This window comes from Sceloporus occidentalis, unplaced genomic scaffold (genome assembly GCF_023333645.1).
Source record: "Sceloporus occidentalis isolate IW3139 unplaced genomic scaffold, rSceOcc1.0.p SCAF_18, whole genome shotgun sequence".
NCBI lineage: Eukaryota > Metazoa > Chordata > Lepidosauria > Squamata > Phrynosomatidae > Sceloporus > Sceloporus occidentalis.
The window spans coordinates 6,331,093-6,356,710 of record NW_028316998.1 but is presented as its reverse complement, the minus strand read 5'-3'; the positions used below and the strand labels follow the sequence as shown (position 1 = coordinate 6,356,710).

Genomic DNA, 25,618 nt, shown 5'->3' with positions numbered 1-25,618 from the left:
CTCCAGCACCTACATATAATTTTTATGGGCTGAAAATTAATTTGAAAAACATAACCACCATATATCTGGGGCTAAGGGTTTCATCACTTGATTGACAACCGTGCTAGGCTTAATGTAACCTACATTTTTCACCGTGGTTAGTTCTTCGTTATTGATTCCTGATTCAACTCGGCATGTTTTAACCTTGTATCTTTGTGTTATGAGTTATAACTTGGATTTAATTGCCCTTAATCTTTGAAAATCAGAAACATTTGTTCTCGACATTCAATAATATTCATGTTGCAAGGTTCAGAGAATTGTTTTCCTCACCGTGTGTCCACAAACAAGGTGAAATTTACTTATTTTTAAACTATTACTGCTTGGAACATATCTTACTTAGCTAGAATGTGCTGATTATGAACAGTACAATTATATTTATATATACACATACATACAGTATATATATATATATATAATTACCAAATGTACTACGAAATTACCTTTTTCAAAGGGTATTTTCATTATGTTAATGCTGCTTTACTGCTCTCAGTTTGAAAACAAAGACAAAATGGATCCTGCAATACTACTTGTTTGTGACTAATCTACAGAGAAAATCTCTATTATGTGCCACATCAAATGTCCAGATTGTTATTACTATTTATTTTCTGTTACAGAAAATACTAACCAGAAAAGACACCAAAGTCATTCTGTTGTAGTTCACTGTATCTTCAGGACTTCTGCTGGCATTAGTCAAAAACCTATACCTTCAAGGATTGGTTTCTTGATTGACCTTTAAACAATGTCAATTTGATTACCATCCCTCTCTAAATATAACAGTCCAATTTATACTTAATTGCCCAATCAAGAACTTCATTGTCTACTCCTGGTATATTGAGCTATCTGGCCCTCTATAATTATTGCATCATAAACCTTTAAAGAATCAGGAAGGTCAAATTCCTTTTTTTCCTATATAACAATATTTAAGTAATAAATACAATTTACTGGACACAACCAGGGACTCGAGACTCTCCAACGTATTTGAAAGACTTCACAAAGTACAAAAGCAACATCTTGTGCATTTATTAAAATGACGTAGGAGTCTGAGATTATCCATCACTGAGATATACACATTAAGTTACTTGGTAGTAAAAAGTATAAAATAATACTAGCCTAGATACCAGCTACCTACATACAATTAAAAGTGTTGTTAATAAATAATTTAAAAAAAATGGCTAAACAGCACATAGCTTGCTGTCATATTTGGATAATCTAGTTCATCTGGATCATGTTTCCCAGTCTGTTTTAAATGGATTCCTTTATAATGCCTGTACATTGCAACTTCCTTCATGTTTAATGTTGCCCATTCCTCTAAGTCAATCAATAGCCATATAAATAAAGTAACTGTCAAAAGACTTTAGTGCCTTTCCTTGGCTATGATTATGAGTATCACATTTTATCTGCCAAGTTCCTTTTCTCAAGTAGGCACTTAAACAGTTGCAGATCTATACCCCTGGGTGTTATTATATATGTGGTATTGCAGGTCTTAGTCATTTCGGTATTAATTCCTAGAGAGTAAGAAACCGTGTAAACATTAATTCTATGTACGACTTGGTTGTACCAGACTATAATCTGCAATGTCACCAAGTCATTGCTTTGTACTGTCAACCTTCATTATAAAGTATCAGCCCTGTTTGCCCCCTTTTTTTTTATAAACTGGGTGAAAATAACACTTCAACTCATACCTTACACACAACAAAACAGCTACAAGCCATCAAAACAATAAAGAGTGTTACCATATCAACATCAAATCTATAAACAGCAAATATAATAATTTAGGAGGTTGGAATAAGGGGGATTACCCTAAGTAGGGATCACCGTTTGTCCTGTTATGAGAAAAATACAAGACACACTTGAAATTCTTGATTAGATACAGTTGTGCCAACAATACCTGGGAACTTCCCATAGTGTTGGCTGCTAGGAGCTCCCCATCTATCGTGGTTGATGTTGCATTTGTGGGTGGGTATAGGCAAATGTAGAGGTGAAGTTAGCTCCAATTAGACTAGAGGATGGGAAATAGGCTGTAATCAGAGAGCAGGGAGAACCTGGGCAGGAAATGTTGAACTTGATGGACTGAAGTCTTTTTTCAACCTACTATACTATACTATACTAAATGAGCGTGCCCAAACACCCTTGCTCCGTGATTCCTGGGAAACAGCAATTCACCAGTTATGGTGCTACCAATGTTTCCTAGAAGAGATAAACAATGAGTTGTCTTCTCACCAAAGTTTCAGGGCCTTCCTTAAAAAAGGATTGAGAGGCCCCAAAAAGTCTGCACAAAAGCAATTCATTGGATATATTTTCAAATATACATAGTTGGCATAATATAAATAAAGGGGGAAAAAATGTTCATCTCCTAAAATCAGTGAAAAGCAGTACTACCCACGCTGTGGAGTTTTCCATGATTTTCCCTTAGGTTGCATTGCTTATAGATTATGATGACCACTTATGATGTCAACTCATAAATATATGTAATATTCCATATATTGTGGGAAAAATGTCACTTTAAGACAATGATGTCTCTGTTATTATTTATGTTCCACAGATATATTTCGATGTACCAGTCTATACAAGTATGCTTACAATTTTGGCATATGTATGTATGCAGTCACATTTTGTACCACTTTATTATACATAATACTGTACTGTAAAGAAAAAAATAACTTTAATACAGATATGCACTTCTCCATGCATGCTACCATATGGACAGCAAATGAAGTAATACAATCTAAACAACAAGTAAATTATTAATAGCTATAAACGTAAATTGTACAGTATGTAATGGTTACTTGGTAATATTAGTTTAAGACTGAAATGAAGTGTGTGATCATCTTAGTTCATCCTTCCTAATACAGCCCTCATGGCAAAAAGGGTGCTCATACCTTGGTACTGATGCTTAATCAGGAACAATCAAGAAAGACATCTTAACAGACTGGTGTTCTGATTACTATCCATTTTACCAATCCTGTGCACTTTGAAGAAGATACGGAAGACTGATTTTCTATAACTATTTTTTTTTAACATTAACACCCCAAAATCATTGTGATTTTATATGATGTACTAAAATGATTACATCGATTTTTATAAAAATGGGGTTTACATAAAAGGTTGAACATGATGATGGTGGTGGTTATATTACCGTGGCTAATGAGTAATTGCTATGAGCAACGCTACCAAAATTAAAATGTTCTGACATATGGTGAAACTGTGTTTATGTTTGGTGTGACATGCCCTGACTCATGGTTAATGTTTAATTAATATACTACTGAAAATAACAAAACGCAAAGCAATGACATTTAAGTAGTTATCCAAGTTCCATAATCAGTCAACCACTATAAATGTATATGGCAAATTATCGGAAATGCTTAAATGTATTTATATTTTAATGTAATATTTATATATAGTGAGTAAAACAGCACCTTTAAGAAAACCTACTGTATTAATTATCAGCTGAAACAGAAACACTTGATCCTGTGAAAATGTGTACATACAAAAAATAATATATGAAATATAAACTTACTTTACTGAGCTACTGGCACTGTCTGGATCTCGTGCTGTAACCATTCCCACGACAGTTCCAATCTGTGAATTTTCATAAACCTCCATCTCATAGAAAGGCATGGTAAAGACTGGAGCTTCATCTACATCTCCCACAATCACTTTCAGCATTGTCGTATCTTTAAATGGACCCAGGTGAGAGAAACGGTGATCCAAGTGGGTGTTCACTCCTTCAATATTAAGTGAATACAATTTCTTTTTTTCATAGTTTAATGGCTAAGAAAAAAAAAACACAAATACAATTACATATGTGAAGCTATTGTTCACGGGACCAATTTGGAATTGAATTCAACATAAGTAAAGTTTTGCATGTTTAAGTTTCCATTGTAATTACAAAGAAAGGGATTTAGCCATATCAAAACTTCCTTTAGCTTAAAAGTAATGGCGGGGAAGGCTGGTAAGGAAGGCAAGTGGGTAGTTGCCCTCTGGGCTGGTCTGATTTTAAGATTTTGGCCTATTACCTAAACTCTTTTCATGGATGTTAATTGCAATTCCACATAATGCCACCATGGTGTCAAGAGTTATTGGGAGCATTTACCACCACCTGCATCCTTTCTCTTCTCCCTGTATGTGCTTTTGATGCAATTTCCTTTAAGTGAATGTATGTATGACACACCTGTTACAGGCACTGAGTATATTGTCTGCCAAATGTTGTTTGGGACCCTATACTATTGGGATACTCTGTAAACGTACACACGGACTGCATAATGCCAGCCCTCCCCTATTTAGTGATTAGTGTCCTTGTCACCTTCTGTCTAAGAAAGTCCATATACATCTTTATCTATAGGGCAGAGAGGGCTATATAAAGATATTACATTAGTAGAGTATACAAAGATATTACATTAGTAGAGTTTCCACAACCAAGCAAGTAATTACATCACTTTAGACATAATGCCTATTAGTATAGCCGGGCTTATGTGATTCATTAATAATTATACGTTTTCAAGCCCTATGCTATAAAGCGATAACAACCATGAACTAATGTTGTTATTGTTATAAAACAGGATATTACTTATTTGCATAAGGTCATAAAAAAGGATGATTGAGAAGGTTCTTTCCAATAGCCTGCAGTGTTATGGGTAGTGAGTAAACATAACATAAAGCATATTATATGTACACGTCCGCAAGTCACAATGCAAACATTTTAAAAAAGCAACAGTGTAGTTTAAACTGATTGTTAACATAATAAATTAACTGACATATAAAGTAATTGTTGAAGAATATCTTATTTTCAAAAAAAATGGCCTTGACATTTGCCTTTTTTTATAGTCCCAATACAATCAAATCTTTTTATTCTGTGTATTTACTAGTAAAATATGGAACATTCCATAGTTAGCTGTGCCTGCAAAAGCATTAACTATCCAACAGCTTCCTTGGAAATCATTTCACATGGGAAACTCTTAACCACAGGTTTAAATACATCCAATTTATGCTGAAAAGCAGATTTGATCTTTTTAGACCTTGACCAAACAATCATTTTAGCAGGGAGTGGAAGGAATTCTAAGGATAACAGCCAGTTATTCGGAAATGCTTTGTGCGTTCCCGCACATGGATGTTTACAAATGTCGACAGTAAAGCAATGAAACCTTGTTTGTAACCTGAAGATTGGAACCAAGGAACTCTATTAGAGTGATTCATTGAGCAAAAAAAATTGCGAACTATTCAGAAAATAGCAATGATTCCAGGCTTTATTCGGATAATCGAGATATAATAGCAGATTATGGTTAATATAAATGATAGTAATAAAATTCTGCACAGGTCCAGGAAAGGCATATAACTCCCAAGAGTGCAGTTAAAGGTCTCATAGATATTTGCTATGGGTTTTTGAAACACATAACATCTTAATGTTTAACCACATGAAGTCATGATGAAATGCAAGCCATAATATATTCGGTATGTTACATTCAAGTCGGCATTGTAATGAACTAGTTTATATTACAGACATACAGGAGTATTAGTTTCATTGGCCACGTGAATATGAATGTCATGTTTTTCTTTTCACTTTTTTTTTGTGAGTTTTGGAAATAAGCACATTTTTATTAGACAAAACATTTGTAAGTGTACATTGAAAAAAACATCCTAGCATTTCCTGAATTCACTTCTAATAAATGAAAATGAATGACAGAATTGTACATCATTTAAAGTAAATGCTGAAAATCTTATCTAATTGAATGGTTCCTAGTGAAGGCGACAGCACTAGGAGAACAGCCTCATACCCAAGGCAATCCATGGAAACCATTTCTGAGCTCTCACACAATTACATATTGGTGGGGCAGAGAATGCAACTGATTGGTTACTGACGGATGAAAAGCTTCTCAAATTGCAGGAAAACAATAGAAAAAAACAATCCTACAATGCCATCAATAGTGATGAATTTGGGCCTAGGCTGACTAGGTTAGGTGTAGAGCGGCAGGTCTATGGAGCCTTTAAGACCCGGCACTCCACTGTATGGATTGCAGTCATGGGGGGGGGGGCTGTGGGCTGTGTAGTGCCCAAGGTAGATACATCACTGCCCATCCAATACCTCACTGGATGAGAAAGTTTAAAAGCTGTATGCCTATAAAGACTTGAAGTTAGTAAATTACAAAAAAATATGCTATTCAAGCAAAGAGTTATAAAACAAATATTCAATGGAGCTAAAATGCAAACATTTTACCATGCTTTCCCAAATAGATTACATCAAGATATTAATTTCCATTTTAGGCCCCAAATTATTTGCCACCCCCATGAATATTCCTCATATAATTTTAATTCACCACCTGTCAAAATGAAGCCTAAATGGCATGAAAGTAGCAATAGATGTAGAACATTAACCCATCGTGAGCCTGTACATGTACAGGGATTGTCGTGAAGGGGTTAATGAGAGGGTTCCTCTTCCAAAACCTAAATTTTCCGTTTGATGATGCATTCTTAATACACCTTTGCACAGTTATTACTCTTCATTTTGTTTCCCTTTGAAACAAGACATTAAAGCTGCTGTTCCACTTGGGTAAAACATGAACTGTACTCAGTGTTAAGCTAATTATCCTAAACATTTCCATTTCCTCTGAAATTTCTATAGCAACAACCAATCAGAACCTGCTTTTTTATCATACGGCAGCTCAGTCTTCCTAACAAAATTAGGAAGAAAGCTAAAATATAAATTCTGGGAAGGGTGTGGGGGTTTAGCAGCAGTAGGAATATTGTGTAAATGCATTTGATCATTAAAGCACTTAATTTGTGAGATTCAGCGATGACGGCTTGTTAAGCTTTATATGGGCAGAATGATCCTTGATCAAAAGGTACATGCTACTAAAGTGATTTTAAGCTGGAAGCTGTGTAGGAGATACATGCAATTAGCTGTTATGCCTCTTCTAAACACATTAAAATATACACCTGTTTTATAATGAAAAAAATGCATTCATACTCTCTATATAAGAGAATACATCAGCTCTACATGGCCATACTTGTAATGGTTTAAAGAAAAAACAACATAAAAACAGCCTGTAACAATAGACACTTTACATTTAGCATACCTAGAATGAACTGCGTGTGTTCATTTGAACTGGTTAAGCATAGACTCTCTAACAATACAACAATAGACATTCATTGGCAGTGGTGTCATTCAGTTCTGGTTTATTATAGGTAAAAACTAGTTGCATATAGAAAAAAAGGGGAAAACAGTGATTTTCACTGTTAATTGTGTTGTTGTTTCTACATTTTTATTAATTTCTAAAACTGACAATATGCTGTAGGTGTTTTGAAGAAGAAGCAGCCATCCCTGTGGAAGTGATTGTGGTGTGGTAATGAATTAGTTTAATTCATTAGTATTTATTTAAACCTGAGAGTGGGAATGTGGCATCCTGTTTTGCCATAGTCCATGTGTTTCCATTGACAGAGTAAAATTGTCACTTGCAAGCTGTGATTTTAGCCTCCTTGTGCATGTTCAGGCTGGTTATTTTAAATTTGAGCAGCACGTTGAATTTCTTTGGACATATGGATTCCAGACAACATTTTTACCGTTCTAGAATGTACGTGTCAAAATGGATCGGTTTAATAGTCTGATCACCCCAGAAAATTGCTTAGTAGAGGTTGTTTTCTACTGATCTACATTTTTAGTGGTCTTGTGTTTGTGATGATTAAGCATTGCATTGTGGGAACATGACCAGTAGAATCTCATCCCTGTTCTTGCAACTAGTGGTGTATTTACCATAGGCTCTGCCCTATACCTGACTCAGGAAAGCAGTGACCAGCCGTCATATTATGGCGCTCCAGTTTTTAAAGGTGTGCAGCATTTTCAAATATACCTAATGGACAATGTGCCCTCTTAGTGCAGTCCTCCATAGTATAAATAGGCCAGTTGGAGAGATTAGAGATCTCCTTTTTCACCTGCCCATTGTGCAGCAGCATGCTGAAGGACCTGATCAGAGGTCAGTCCACCTTCCCAACCCAAGGACCTAGTGATGTCCGGATCATGAACGAATCGTTCATTTGATCCGATTCTTTTTAGTGAACCGGATGAATCGGTTCAGTAGACTGAACGATTCATTTGTAGCAGTGCCAGTTCAGTCTGTGATTCATGCAGCTGTACCCTGATCCTAGAGTGAGTCATCTGCAGTGCACTCAGACACAGACTCTGGGGTCAGGTTACAGCTCATTAATTCACAGAGGAACGATGACTCATAGAGTCAGACAGTCGTTCGAAGATTCGAATGATCTGAAGATTCGAATGATTCAAATGATTCAATGATTCAAATGATTCGAATCTTACAGGGATCCGGATCTTACAGGGATCCGAATCTTACAGAGATTCGAATCATTCAGAGAATATTACTGATACCATACTTTTATAAATAAATACATTAATAATGTTCACTGCCCCCAGGATTTAGATTCCCCTGAGTTTGCCCCCCTTTACCTATAACTGCACCTTCAGTTAACTTTATTAAATTAATTAAATTAACCCTCAGTCATCAGCATAAAATTAACCCTTATACCCCATCAACCATAACTGCCCCTAAATTAACCCTAAAGCTCCCATCAACAATAACTGCCCCTAAATTAACCCTAAACACCCCATCAACCATAACTGCCCCTGAAATTAACCGTAAAGACCCCATCAACCATAACGGCCCCTGAAATTAACCCTAAAGACCCCATTAACCATAACGGCCCCTGAAATTAACCCTAAATACTCCATTAACCATAACTGCCCCTAAATTAATTGCATGTACTCCAGATAAATTACCTAATAAATTGGTATGGTTGATGGGGTCTTTAGTGTTAATTTAGGGGCATTTATGGTTGATGGGGTGTTTAGGGATAATTTAGGGGCAGTTATGGTTGATGGGGTGTTTAGGGTTAATTTAGGGGCAGTTATGGTTGATGGGGTGTAGGGTTAATTTTAGGGGCAGTTATACTTAATGGGGTGTTAAGGGTTAATTTTAGGGGCAGTCATGGTTGATGGGGTGTTAAGGGTTAATTTAATGGTGAGGGTTAATTTAATTAATTTAATACAGTTAGCTTAAGGTGCAGTTGCAGGTAAAGGGGAATGTAAATCCTGGGGGCAGTGATTATTAATGTATTTATTTATAAAAGTATGGTGATATTATCTGAATGATTCGAATCCCAATGAAGGCAGAGAGTTGTTCAAAGATCCGGATCTTACAGTGATCCGGATCTTACAGTGATCCGGATCACTGTAAGATTCGGATCCCTGTAAGATCCGAATCTTTGAACGACTCTCTGCCTTCATTGACATCACTCGAGTAGGCAGGCAGGAGGGTTCATTGACTAATGAAAGGGGCGGGCCCAATCGTTAGTGTGCCTGGACGGAGTTACTGGAAAACAGTAACTCCTGTGAGTCACACTGAGTGATCCGAAGATTCGGATCATGAATCAGATCATTTCAGTGAACAAGTCGAAATGATCCAATTCACTTTAATGATCCGAACTTCCCATCACTACAAGGACCTGCCGCTCTAGGTTGACTAGCAGAATATGTTAATGCTTGCATTTGGCTACATAACAGCAAATGCCATTTTTTTAAATGACTTGTAGTTTTTCATTATTTAATTACTCAGATCATCTAGCTTTTTATTTGGATTATTATTTAGAATAAAACACATGCTGTATAACTATTCTAATCATTCTGCCTGTGCATGACCCATGACATGTTATGTACCAATTCTTTTTGTTACATTAACCTTTACAGACAAAGGAGGTACAGTCTTGATAAAGCTATAATGACTATGTTTTAAACAAATCAAAAGTTTAGTCTATCACAAAGGACATCTGTCTGTCTAACTAACTCTCTCGCTGTCTTGTGAATAACATTAACTCAGGTAGCACAAATTCATATCACAGTTTCAGAAGTAAAAATATTTAGAGTGACTGTATAGGGCTTGCTTTTCCCATCATACCGATAAAATTACAGATATAGGATCATAACTCAAAAAATATAGCATTGTAAAATCTGATGCAAGGTAATAAAGCCTATAGAGAGGGAGGAAATCAAAATTCTGAAATACTGCACTTTTAAAAAAGTTTATAGATATATTCAAGAACAGATAAGCACACATGCATATGTATGCAGTGTTAAAAACAGTTTAGTTTTACAAATAATATATCATTGTTATAAAAAAATGATTTTATTTATTTTTATATAAAATATAATTATTTACATAAAACACATGTTTCATAGTTGATAGACCCCCACAAACTACAAGCATAATATAATTTTTTTAATTATGGCATACATTAAAAGTGGTATTTTAAAATAATTTTATGTAGTTTCTCTCTCTCTCTCTCGCTCTCTCTGTGCGTGTATATATATATATATATATATATATATATATATATATATAATTTATTCAACAAGAAACAATATTCTGCAGGAAATATTTACAAAAACACATAAGGTGCAACCACAAAGACCATTCTTTGTCACACATGTGCATAGCATTATTACTCCCATGTGACATCTATTCCCGAGCTCTATTTTCTTCCAATATTGGAATGACTTCCTTCATTTGTGAGGCTTCTAATAAATTCCTTTTCCTTGCTATTGCTTGCATGGTGGCAATGAAAACATCGAGATATAAACTTCCATTCAGTTTCAGAGATGTGTTCTGGTTTCATATGCAAGAGGGCAAGAGTTCTGTTAACAGTTCAAACACCGATTGCCACCATGAGCAGATCACCAAACATTCCCACCACACATGGAACATGGACCCTGTTTGGTGACACTGCCCCTAGCAAAGTGCAGAGCACGAGGGGAATATTTTTTCTAATCTAACCGGGACCAGATACCAGTGATAAAGCACACTTTTTTAATAGTCTCAGGCAGGCCCGGACTGGGACAAAAAATAGGCCCGGGCATTTGAGACTGAGCAGCCCATTTTTATTTATTTATTTATTTATATGCCAGAGATGCCACTGTGCCCCCTGATATCCCTTATACCTCCTATATGACACTCTGTCCCGTGATAGAAAAACTGACAGTGCTAAAATAGGTATGAAAATATATGCTTTAATAAATAGACAAAAAAAATAGATAATACATAATACAATATCAATATATATATATAAATATATGGACAATACAAGCAATAAATCAAATATTACAGCAATCAAAAAAAAATAAACAAAAATTCAAGAATGCACATAATTAATAGATCCCCAAAAAATTATATCTGCCCACCAGGGGTTAATATATCAACAGAAGAAACATGGGGCAAATAAGCAAAAAAATAAAGATAATACTCCAGGCTAAGCTTACCCAGTGGTGCTTATTTGTCCTGTTTTTCTTCTGTTGATATATTAACCCCTGTTGGGGCAGATGGAAGTGAAGTAGTGGAAGTTGCGCACTAAAATCCAAATTCCCCGCAGCACTGCAGGGGACCTGGATCCTCTCTCGCAGCCAGTCACAAACTAAGAAACTCAGACCACGCCAACTGAATTGCGGCACTCAGCCAATCCTCTAGGCTGAGCAATGTGACTAAAAAAAGTCATCATACACGGGACCCCTGAAGCCACAATCTAGTGCCACAAATGCTTTTTAATAAGATACGCAGGTTGAAATAAGAGTAAATAACACAATACCTTTACTTTTGCTGGGCCTAGAATGTTTTGACCTCTGAAGTGACAAATTCAGGAGGGCGTTTTATCTCTGGATAAGTAAAAATTAAATAGTTCAATTTAATCCTACAGAAAGTAAAGAGCCAGAAAACAGATGACTAAATACACATCAGGACAGGCTCTGCCACCCAGTCAGTCACACACACACACACACACACACACACACACACAAGGACAGGCTCTGCCACACCAACACCTAAACACAAACACCAGGACAGGCTCTGCCACACTGACACCCGCATCCTGAGGGTTTCCACGGACGCTTTCCCTTTGATTTAGGTGATGGCCGCAGCTGGCTCTCTTGTGTATTGATGCTGCCAGCCCCCACGTGTATTTATGCACTCAAGAGAGCAGCCCCACTTTAGTATTGATTTATGTGATGCACTGATGCCCCAGCCAGCACTCGCTTGTGAATTAATGCCCCCACACCCTTGCGTATTGCCCCGTCAGCCAGCCCTACATTGTGTATTTATGCCAGCCACCCCCCTTAGTATCAAATCAGACCTGGCACCCAGACCTGCCTAGGACCCAGATTGGAAGAATAGGACTTGCCATCTTTGGCCCCAAAACAGCCCGCCTGTGGCATCTTTGGCCCCAAAACAGCCCGCCTGTGGCATCTTTGGCCCCATAACAGCCCGCCTGTGGTATCTTTGGCCCCAAAACAGCCCGCCTGTGGCTTCTTTGGCCCCAAAACAGCCCGCCTGTGGCATCTTTGGCCCCATAACAGCCCGCCTGTGGTATCTTTGGCCCCAAAACAGCCCGCCTGTGGCTTCTTTGGCCCCAAAACAGCCCGCCTGTGGCATCTTTGGCCCCAAAACAGCCCGCCTGTGGCATCTTTGGCCCCATAACAGCCCGCCTGTGGCATCTTTGGCCCCATAACAGCCCGCCTGTGGCATCTTTGGCCCCAAAACAGCCCGCCTGTGGCATCTTTGGCCCCAAAACAGCCCGCCTGTGGCATCTTTGGCCCAAAAACAGCTCGCTTGTGGCATCTTTGGCCCAAAAACAGCCCGCCTGTGGCATCTTTGCCACCAAAACAGCCTGCCTGTGGCATCTTTGCCACCAAAACAGCCTGCCTGTGATATCTTTGCCCTCCTTACACATCCATGCTATCACACACACATATTAATTCACAAATATTTACTCACTAATTCACAGATAATCCATTCACTCATTCAGATATTCATACATTGATACTCATTAATTCCCTCATTCAGACACTCATTTACATATACTCATTCACAAACATTCATTCACTCACTCCTTCACAGATACTCATTAATTCACTCACTCAATCTCAAACACTCCTTCATGCAGCCTCCCCTTACCTGAACAACTGAAGATTTAAAGAGTACGTGCCGCTCGGCGCTCGCAGACCAACCTGTTCTTCTGCACAGGAGGAAGCAGATGCGCAGCAGGGTCATGTGACGTACGTCACGTACGTCACGTGATTCTTTTGGATTCCTGCGTCCCCGGCATCCTCGGCTAGCCAGTAAGTAGCGGGCCCCCGTGGAATTAATCGTGGGGGTTGCACGGGCCCCCTAGAGTGGCGGGCCCGGTCGCAGCTGCTGCAGGGTTAAGGGGCAGGTGCCCCTTTTGCCCTGCGTTATAGACGGCCGTAGAGGCCCAGTCAGTCCGGTCCCGACTGGGCCTATTTTAAGGTAGGGGCTTGGAGCTGCAGCTCCATCAGCCCCTAAATCAATCCGGCCCTGCCGCGGCCCGGCCCACCGGGCAAATGCCCGGTGTGCCCGATGGCCAGTCCGGGCCTGGTCTCAGGCATAACTGCCCATTGTTACTCTGTAATTGATCTTTGCATATCTTTTTCACATGCCTTTTTTGTAAGAGTTTGTCCAGCAGCCCAATTCAAAATCATCCACCTAAATAGCATGTTTTCTAGCAAGTGCCCATGTGCATAGCATTTAAATACTGTATGTAAGGGGTGCGGTAGATGTATAGACTATTTTAGTCTATGATGACTCATTGCACTGTTTCATAGTTTTATACCTCCCAAGTGTCCAGTTTTGTTGGGTTTTTTTTTACTGACAGTGATGATTTTTAGGCACTGTCCCACTTTTGCCCAACTGACCAACTGTCCCTGCCCAGCCCACAGAGATATTAAAGTGATCAAGTTCTGTGGTTTTGCGTTTTTGTCCCTGTGCCTTACAGGGGGTGTGGAGGGCACCTAAGCCCCCTGGCAGCCTATAGCACAGATGGAAAATAAAGAAGCAGAGGCTCAGCACTCAAATGGTAAGGTGAGTTGATTTCACACAGGCAACGTTTCGACACACAGGTCTTTCTCAAGGCTTGAGAAAGACCTGTGTGTCGAAACGTTGCCTGTGTGAAATCAACTCACCTTACCATTTGAGTGCTGAGCCTCTGCTTCTTTCTTTTGGATTTATTGAAGAATTTGGTGGCACCCTGGCTCGTGCACCATCTCACTACTCCATCAGCCCCTAAATCAATCCGGCCCTGCCGCGGCCCGGCCCACCGGGCAAATGCCCGGTGTGCCCGATGGCCAGTCCGGGCCTGGTCTCAGGCATAACTGCCCATTGTTACTCTGTAATTGATCTTTGCATATCTTTTTCACATGCCTTTTTTGTAAGAGTTTGTCCAGCAGCCCAATTCAAAATCATCCACCTAAATAGCATGTTTTCTAGCAAGTGCCCATGTGCATAGCATTTAAATACTGTATGTAAGGGGTGCGGTAGATGTATAGACTATTTTAGTCTATGATGACTCATTGCACTGTTTCATAGTTTTATACCTCCCAAGTGTCCAGTTTTGTTGGGTTTTTTTTTACTGACAGTGATGATTTTTAGGCACTGTCCCACTTTTGCCCAACTGACCAACTGTCCCTGCCCAGCCCACAGAGATATTAAAGTGATCAAGTTCTGTGGTTTTGCGTTTTTGTCCCTGTGCCTTACAGGGGGTGTGGAGGGCACCTAAGCCCCCTGGCAGCCTATAGCACAGATGGAAAATAAAGAAGCAGAGGCTCAGCACTCAAATGGTAAGGTGAGTTTATTTCACACAGGCAACGTTTCGACACACAGGTCTTTCTCAAGGCTTGAGAAAGACCTGTGTGTCGAAACGTTGCCTGTGTGAAATCAACTCACCTTACCATTTGAGTGCTGAGCCTCTGCTTCTTTCTTTTGGATTTATTGAAGAATTTGGTGGCACCCTGGCTCGTGCACCATCTCACTACTGAGTGCTGTATTCCAACCTTTCTTTGTGTATAGCACAGATGGGGCACTGCAAGGTTTAATCCTCATGTCTTCCACTTGGCGGAACGCAATGGAAATCTGCAAACTCTCCCAAAAACCTGAACCCTCACATATACTTGCATAGAAAACTCAAATGATATCTGTAAAGATCCAGCAGGGGGGAAGCAACCAGTGTTCACAAGTGAAAAGCGGGTTCGGTGACTCCTGAAAGCGCTTACAAATGCCATACTTGATAACTCACTACAGTGCATGGAGCAGCTTTTCTAACTCAACACTGAGAAAGAATGTTTTTGAAATTCTTTTAAATAGTGCAGTCTAAATGAACTGTACACAAGGGTAAGATTGTTTGGTATACACTCTAGGTGTTTACAATACTCTATACATCATCCCAAGGTAAAAACCTCAATACAACAGAGGAAGAAATTAAAGGGAGGGTAACCAGAGTCAACGTTCTCCCACAGCAATACGAGTTACAGAACTGACAATATTTTCGAAAAATTACACATTTTTCCCTCTGTATTATATTGTTTCATATCAGCAGAAACCAACGCTGAAATAAACAGAATCCATTATATTTTTGTAGAATGTCACAATTATCTTGGGTAGCATTGCCACTGCAGAACACATAGCTTTACTCAGGATTCATAAATAAACAAAGCTTACGAATGCAATAATTGGGGATAGAACAAATACACAAAGCACGTGTCAGGCAAACACAAAAAATTATCTCTGCACCGGCAAAGATCACCTTCAAATACTTGGCTGTACAGTCCGATTGTTCATTTGTTTTGGTCAGGATTACCATTAAAGCAGATCTGTCACATTTCCCAAATATTACATTTTGCCGTTTGGCACAATAAATACAACTATATCATGGTGTATACAGATAAATGCAATCCATATATATATATATATATATATATATATATATATATATATATATATATATATATAATTCCATCTTGTACATTTACCATCGGGGCAGCCATCTTTCTCTTCTTAAAATCAGTATGATTATTATATCTTTCCATGTCAAATTATCGTCTCCCCTTTGCAGCCTTGTTAGACGGGGTGGGCAGGAGGCAGAAAGCACCCGGTCAAAACTTTTATTAATATGCTAGTTCTATCACGGTTTTGTCACAAAGCGCATGGTCAAAGAAGTGAGAAGTCCTCAGTTTGATAAATATTGAAAAAACTATTCTACTGCAGGCTATACAAAGTGCATATAATATATAATATTAATCAATTATTTAGTTATGCTAATAGCTGTAACATTCATACATGATCCACCTAACATAGTTATTTAAACGCATTTAAAACAAACTTATGAATCTTAATGAAGCATACACAGAATCCCTACCGCTGAAACACACATTCTCCCATTACTGTAATTAAAGTATTTTAATTTATTGTTTATGTCACAACATTGCAAATCCTTAAAGAAAGATATAATTAAAGTGTTTCTGCGCGCACCAAAATAGTTCAATATTTCTTTATGTAAATAGACCAGCAAACCAACGGCCCTACACAATTTAGTTCCTACCATATATCAAATAGACATTTCTATAATTTATAAAAGGTATGCTGCTGGAAAAAGTATAAATTCCTTTCATTTTACACAATGTCTAAACAATAAATTGCAATTATTACTGTATCTGCTAAGCGGAAATTGTGTATTCAGTGTTTTAACGGCAGCTAAAGACCTGAGAAGTGATATGTAAATAAAGGCATTGGCTATGAAACACATAAAAGAAGGTTTTATGGTAATAAGATCATCTGACAATTTTAATGCATTTATGTACAGTATATGTATCATTTTCCATGTGGTTACTCAATCTTTTTTCCTTTTATTTTTTCCACATTATTGCTGGCGCACAAAGTCTACAACACAGATATATAAAGGAATACGTGTATAAAAGATATACTTCTAAAGTAAAATAATTCTAATCTCTGTCATTCTTTAATACCCTTGTTCATAAGAAGCATATTGATTCATTTAATGGTATGTTTATGGGAATTGAATTGCAATTCCTTTCAACATTACAAATAGTTGAACACCCTATTTTAGGGTGTGCGGTTATAAGTATGGTGGGGGCAGATTCAATAACCTAACAAAAAAAAGATAAAGTGCTTGATTGTAACAAGGTTGCCTACAATTTAACTTCTGACGCACTAACAGCTCAAACCTGCGTACATGATACTCCTTACAAAAGTATTTTCAATTTAAAATCACCAATCTAAGCATACCAAAGAAAGATTCACCATTGAGCCGAGTATAAATCTTCAGATATGTCTTTTCTGTCATTTATAAAATATTTTTCCTTTGGCTTTAATTTTAACAAAATTTAATGAAGAGACCACACTTGAGAATTTGAAACCAGACAGGTCACAAACCATGTGTTCTTCAGCACCATTAAAGGCAACTAAGGGGAAGAAGGGCCATTGCACTTTGCTCCTTATCTTCGTTCTTTTTAGGCTGTAGAACTCTGTGATAGACTCACATGCAGCATACACTACACACACTCCTATATAAAACCGCTACATAAAATATATGAAAGGAACCCAGCAACAGAGGTTTGCCCTGGACCACATGCCAATTAAAGATGGCACTGAAGATATATATCATCATAAAAGCACATGCTACTAAAAGCTTCTGCCGACAGATGATGATGAACTTCAATTAGAAGGTGCTATCATGTCTTTAAAGTCTTATCCAGTCTTTCAAAGAACAATTTTAATGCTTACAAAGTAACTGTAGTGCAAAGTTTGAAAAGCTGTCTTGTGACCTTAGCAAACAGTGGAATGTTCCGCTAACTCGGCCGTTGCATTGGTTGCCATAATAACATCAGTTTTCAAACTTTTAGTGCCAAAATCACCTTATATAATGTAACCCTCAAACTCTCTGCACAAACAGTTGTATTTGGTATATATAACATTGGTTTGGATTCTAACCAAGTTCAAATAAACTCAAAGAGGCGGTACAAACAGATGAAGCAGTAGTCCATGATTCCTCTCATTCATTACTGAACTTTAAATTTCTTGTGTAGCTTTGAGTTCTTCCATTGTATATTTGGTATATATCTACCAAAACAACTGATAGAAGTTTGTCCAGCTATAAGGTTACCTGATTATTAACTATCTTTAGAATCAACACTACAATTTAGAATTAGCAATGCAATTCTACACATTAAAATGCACTGCTTTCACTGTACAATTCTACAAGGTAGAATTAAAACCTAATATTTGGCTTTGGGCTAGTTTAGTTGCATGTGAGTTCAGACAGCCTGGAATTAAATATTTTAAAGAAAGTAATATTGTCTGTATAGATTTCGTAAAAGTCATAAATATGAGAAGTCTATTACCTTCAGCAACATATATTGTTACCATTAGGGATAGTCGTACTAATGATTATGACAACAACAATATCATTATACATTGATGAATAATCTCAAGTGATAGAGAACATATATATCCAATAAAAGATCACTCTAATCATCTTCTCAATTTGATTAAACCATTAAAAGGACACCCCATGAGATATAGTCTCACCCGTTTCTTGCTTAAGACCGTTACTTAGGATATTCTGACAATCTCTAATTAATTCAGCACTAATGTTATAAACATCTACATATCTCTTATATGCATATTTTTAGCATTTCCCTAACATTACTCATCTCTCACCATAACTCTTTTTTCAACATCATACTTTCCTCCTTTTCACTTTCCTATTCACTTTCCTATTGGTCCTGTACAGCCCCATTTGCTTCTATTTGCTTCGTGCCTAAAAGTAATGCATTGTTATGCATCATATTGTGTGCCACTTAAAGGATCACAATACCTATCATGTCAACTAAAAATGTTTCACTTCAACTGACATGAATACTAATCAATAGCCATGACATTTTTTTGGAAAATAACACTTTTTTAATTAAAGTGTTTTAATTTTCTTAGTAACAAAACAGTTAAACATGGTCTGTGCCTTCTTTGCCTCTTACTCCTAACAACATACAAGATATGTAAACACCCTTACAAAAATTACACACATTTATTCATACTCAATAACACACTTCATCTCACCTACACAATTACACATCCATGCTCATACACACACACGCATACACATCCATGATCACACACACATACACATCCATGATTACACACACACACACACACATCCATGATCACACACACATACACATCCATGATCACACACACACAAGTACACACCCATGATCACACACGTACACATCCATGATCAAACACACAAAGTACACATGCATGTTCACACACACAAAGTACACATGCATGCTCACAAACACACGTACACATGCATACACACAGGTACACATCCATGATCACACACAGGTACACATCCATGATCACACACAGAGTATACATGCATGCTCACACACACACAAAGTACACATGCATGCTCACACACACACAAAGTACACATGCATGCTCACACACACACACAAAGTACACATGCATGCTCACACACACATGATCACACACGTACACATCCATGATCACACACATAAAGTAAACATCCATGATCACACACACAAGTACACATCCATGGTCACACACACACAAGTACACATGCATGCTCACACACCCACACAAGTACACATGCATGCTCACACAAGTACACATCCATAATCATACACATACAACTGCACACACACATATACTTATATCCCACCTCCCTCCCACCCCTGCTTACCTCTCACCACTCCTTCAGCTTTCCCTCTCTGCCTGCTTGCGCTCCGATATGCTTCTGTCTCCCCGTATCTGTTCCAAATAGGTGCGGTCCAGGTCTGAAGGGCCCTTTCTAAACTATTTTAAACCGCCACAGGGAGACAGGAAGAAGGGGTCGCAAGGGTCACACCAGGCCCCCTAGAGGCATGGGCCTGGTCACAACCCCTTTAGTTCCGCCAGTGGATTTAACTATGCATTTTAGAGGGCGAAGTGATCTCTTCCTTCAGCAGAAGCTTATTGAGGATGGCCCTTAATAATGCATAGGAGCTGAAAATCAATTCCTGCAAGTTCTCCTTTTAATGAATAGACACTTTTGACACACTCCATTTCCAGACTGAGGCAATAGGTCCTAGCATTATAGGTGATGTTCCACTTCTACAAATTTAGTATGCACTGTCTGGTATGTTAAACAAAAGCATTAGAAGCTCTGCCATTTTATATATCTTATCTCATCTAATAACAGTTTCTATGGCAACAACCTATCAATGCCTTCATTTTTGTATCACAATTAAGTGTTCCTGGCAAAAATTACGAAAGACACAAAACTCGCGAAGGGTTTGGACATTCTAGAAATGATATTGCTAATGATGCATTTTGTTACAAAAATGTTAAATTCATCAGAGTAGGTGAAATGCTGCGTAAATTGTAGGCAAGCACTGCGTAAGTTATTGGCGCTATATAAATAAAAGCTAATAATAATAATAATAATAATAATAAATAATAATAATAATAAAAAATGGCACATTTAAAGCATGCCAGCCCTCTTCATCCTATAGCCAGTCTAGGACTGATACCTTCATTGTAGTCTGCTACATCACACAAGTCGTTCCATGAGTTACAGAGGTCTTAGAACCCACGAGGTTGCATAAGACAATAATAAAGTGAATTGTTTGCAAAATATACTTACAATAAATAGAAATGCATTGGATTCTTATGAACTACGAAGGGGCAACATATATCCTGAGGCTCTTTAATTTTGCACTACATTTCCATACAGAGAATATATTAAAACAAGAATACATTTTAAGGCACACAAATACTGTGCTATATCTGACAGATATATTGATTTCAGAGTTAATTGGCATAAAATGATATGAACATACAGCATATTTTAATTTATTGTAAATACACCATCTACAGTATACCTTAAGGAGATCAGTAATTAAATTAGTTTTGTCTTCTGCATTGAGTCTCTTGTGGGTTTACAGCCCCAAGCTCCGAATATATGCTCGCAGTCAGTGAATGTTAATTTTTTTTATTAAAATGGTATTATTATTTTTTTAAATATATTCTTCAACCCTACATTTGAATTGATAAAAACATATTTTTACTCCTTTGCCTTTTGTTGCAATTCTTCAGGACTCATCATCTTCAATGCATTGTATGTACAATCTTGATATTGGAGGTAAAAAAGGTATTTTTAATAAAAAATATATTTATTTAGTCCATGGTTTAACACATGTGCACCTGTATATGGAAAAACACATTGGCATGAAACCTTTATATTAAGGTTACTTAAATAAATGTGTGCCATGCAACACACATTTCCAAAAAATTCCAAAATGGAATTGTGAAGACTGTAGCAGGCCAAAAAACCTAACAATGTAAAAAATGTCAGTCTCACATCCCAAAGATCCCTTCCGTAGAGGCTTACCCCGCTACGCGAAAGTGCCGAAATGGCAAAAATTGAATAAGCGATGAACGCTATTTTAGCTTTAAAACTTTTTTTGGGGAAAAGCGAAACCATCTTTCTTGGTTACCAAAAACAGGTGTTCATGTAGCTCTTTCGTATAAGTGAAGTGGCGTAAAGTAAACTTTCAAAAAGCAGGGATGGCTGTACCAATATGCCTAAAAGGCATACAATAACTGCATTGCCCCATTTATGTGGTGTCCCTCTTGTAAATGAACAGAGGGCTCCTCCAGAATCCCCCATAAGCATTTGCCCCTTCCCCTGCCTCCAGCTAGTTGCTGTCCAGATGTGTTAAGAAGAGCACATCTCTGTGGATGTGATATACATACCTCCAGTCAGCTCTAGATCGGGCTCGCCAAGTACTCACGGATTACGTTCATATGCATTCTTCTTTAGAGGGGATGTCAGGGACAGTAAACAATCTCTTTAACATGTGCTCATGTTATTACACATTTTTTATATGGTAAAAATGTATTGCACACTCAAGTGCATGACCTGTCCAGCACAAGTTATTATATACAGTAACATGGTTCAATTTATAGGATAAAGCTTTCATCTTTTGTATCTCAAGGCTTTGACACTGGTGCTTTGTAGCATAGTGATGTCTATAAAATACCCATTGTGTGGAAACATAAAGAGTCTCATGTACAAGAATGATTATATATATATATATATATTATTGTCATATTGTGCATTATTAACGTATGGTTATTATTCCAATGATAATGCTTATGAAATACTATACAGACCCTGGTGAACCATGACAGGCATTTAGACGACAGAAAATTTATATTGAGTGCTTAATATCAAAGAGGTTCCAGTACAAAAAGATGTTATATTTCAGGCTACTGATTTCTAATAGTATGGCAGATTTCAGATATTTATTGTTCGGGGGAATACAGCACAAATGTTCCCTGGTGTATTACTTTATGTATGAACCAATATACAAAGACATAGGGAATCAAACAGATAAATGTAGGCAGCAACTTTATTTTTACGGTTATGGGGATCAGCGTAAAAAGGGCAATGAAAGGTAAAGCTACAAGGCTAATGATGTTTGCCCAAACATGTCCTACTTCCTTTTTCATCACAGTGAAGCCTATGGATTACTTACTGTATGATATGATAACTTGTCCAAAGGAATATAAAGCAGACCCATACGTAATCAGTTTAATATTGAAAGAAGTACGTATGAATTAAATGATACCTTTCCTACGGAAGCCTGTAATCAAGGCGTAAAGTAATGTAGGCATAAAATATTCTATTAAAAAATAAAATCATTGTAGCTCAGGTTCAAAACTATGATAACCATGAAGAACTTACGGTCACTACATAGATTGATGACCAGATTTTACTTAATGGCCTATGTACTTTTGCTGATAGTAAGCCAAGTAGCCTCTTTACAACACTATACCTTTCCATCATATATATCTTCCCATAAAATAACTTAGACTTACACAATATAATAATTGCATATCTCATGTTAAAAGCAAAATAAATAAACCAACCCAATTATTGGATACTGGAAACGTTACATCCACATTTGACATCTACTAACACATTAAGATCATTAACACAATACTAATAGAATATTAATACCTATCAATGGAGGCCATAAGCAAAAATGCAATATATATATATATATATTCTATATATCTATTTACCTTTTTAAGGGAAAGGATTCCCTCTCTTGTGTCCTTATCAGTAGATATGGAAAAAACACCATCTCCATTGATGATTGAGTATCTGATTTCAGCATTTACTCCAACGTCTGCGTCAGTCGCCTTGATTTTTCCTACTGCAGAACCAACTTGAGCTGATTCAGGAACATATAGCTGGTAATGTTCTGTGAAAACATTTCCAAAAGATTACAACAGATAAGGGAATAGACTGATTATATATAAATAAATATATATATATATATATATATATATATATATATATATATATATATATATATATATATATATATATATAAATAAATACACATGTCATCAATCTATAAAATACTTTATTTTGGAATGTATATATCTACTTTTCTAGTAAAGTGGTCGACAGCAATGATTTATCATTTGCTGCTAAGCTTGAGACCAATTCAACGTGTACTTCATTTGTTGCATTTCCAGCCGTTAGAAAAAAAAAAATCAAGTGTTATTTGGCAATATTGATGCATCGCTTGGAAGCTTGCTTTTCCTTACAGTTAAACCAAAGAACAAAGTACAGAATAAGAATTGATGCCAACTGTGACTTGCTATGAATCACAATCACACTATTAACTTTAAGACTTAAAGCCTTTGTGTGGCATGCACCAGAATTACTCCTCAAGATGAGATGAAATCATTTTCCACTACCTAGGCTGCATACATTATATTGAATTCTGAAGTATTGAATTCAGAATACTAACTGTGGTTTGATTATCTCAGAAATATAGTACCTCAAAGCACAGCTGCTATGATAAAGAAAAAAATAAAAAAGAGCTCAGCTGGCACATAGTGATAAAATGTAGTTTGTAGTAAAATGGCTCAGATAAAAAAGAGCAACTGTATTTTGGAATTTACTTGTTATTTCAGAAACAGCATTTCCATGTGTCCTGTTGGTAGCTACAGTATATTATTTGTAGGAAAAAAGTTAATACATTGTAATACATCAATAATGAACTGTGTTTCATTTGCTTGTTCTACAACAACGGTGATAATATCTAAGCAAATAATACCATTCTGTGTATATATATATATATATAATATATATATATATATATATATATGTGTATATATAAATATATATATATATATATATATATATATATATACAGAATGGTATTATATTCCATTATATACAGCTGTCCGTGAGTGGTGATCTGGCTACTATACCTCTTACCCGAGTTTAAAGGCTGTCTTGTACAGCGGGCAATTACTTTCAAGGGATCCATCTATAAAGTGGATATAGAGGCAAAAGGTGATAATTGTTAACCTTATTTGCATGCACCTATCCAGAATCCCTTGTGGTTGTGGCAGCACCATGAGATTTCTGAGGAAAAACCAAGCCTTCTGGCTTGTCTGGTGTCTGTAGATGAGTGTTTAATAATGCTTCTACTACGCCTTTAATTTTAAGTGGAAGAGTTTTCCATCACCTTTACCCACCATAACTTATGTAATGGTATGTAATGGCATATATATATATATATATAGATAGATAGATAGATAGATAGATAGATAGATAGATAGATAGATAGATAGATAGATAGATAGATAGATAGACGACACTATAACATATAGATACACATTGATGGCACGTACAGTAAATTCTTTTAACATTATACATATTATAAATGCATTTTTATTTATTTATATTGAGACCCACACTAAATGTATTTGTGTTATTGAAACTTCTAAAATCTAAAATAATAATAAAAGTCTTGCAGTTCCTAATATTAAATTGTTATATTTTCATATTCATATAATAAAAAATTGGCCCCAGAGGGACTTATTAAATTTGGAATATGAGTAACACATGGCTATTTTTCTGAATTTTTTTTAGGGTTTTTTTTTGTCTAGGTTTTTTTTGTCTAGTTGTTTATTGTTAACCTTATATGAATGCAGCAAATCCTTATTGTTCTTTAAAATAATTTATTTACAGTCAGAAAATAATCAGGATATTTATGTATTAGTCATATTTTACATACTTATAGGACACTATGTATTTGAATAGCACATAACTGTTGTTTTATGCATATATATTTAAACCAGAATAAATAATGTACATGTTCTTTTCCACTAAAGCATGCGGATGTTCAAACATGGCAAACAGAGTATTTTAATTTTACTACATGAAATAAAATATTAAATACCATACCACCATGCATAAAAAGTCACATTTGAGAGGTGTGCACCTTTGAATTTAGAACTTTGCCGTCTGGTCTTCCAGCTCCCATGTCTTTTTTGGGATATTTTTGAACTCGGACAATTCAATATACCCCATGAATCCAAAAATGTCATCGACGTCTAGGCATTACAGCAACACTGTTTAAGCAAAGAAAGTGACCTTAGATCGCTTTCTAGGCTTATTTAATACAGTTTTTATGTGATGTGCCTGATCATTCAGGGGTGAAGAAAAACAAGCATATATATATCCTTGCAATAAAAAGCAAAAGTGGATAAATGTTGAGCCTTAAAGATTAAAATGTGGAGCAGCATTATGCTTTTCTACCATAATGTTTTAAGTCGACTTCCGTACAAAA

The 25,618-nt window shown here is 36.8% G+C and overlaps 1 protein-coding gene across 1 annotated transcript in view; it reads right to left on the bottom strand.

Moving 5' to 3' along the window:
- LOC149302557 (cadherin-18-like) overlaps positions 1-25,618 on the bottom strand; it is a 142,175-nt gene that overhangs the window by 25,484 nt on the left and 91,073 nt on the right. Inside the window, exons 5-6 of the mRNA XM_089482337.1 lie at positions 23,046-23,227; positions 3,557-3,810 (exon numbers count right to left, since the gene is read on the bottom strand). Coding sequence (XP_089338463.1) covers positions 3,557-3,810; positions 23,046-23,227 — 436 coding nt within the window. The remainder of the gene's footprint in view (positions 1-3,556; positions 3,811-23,045; positions 23,228-25,618) is intronic.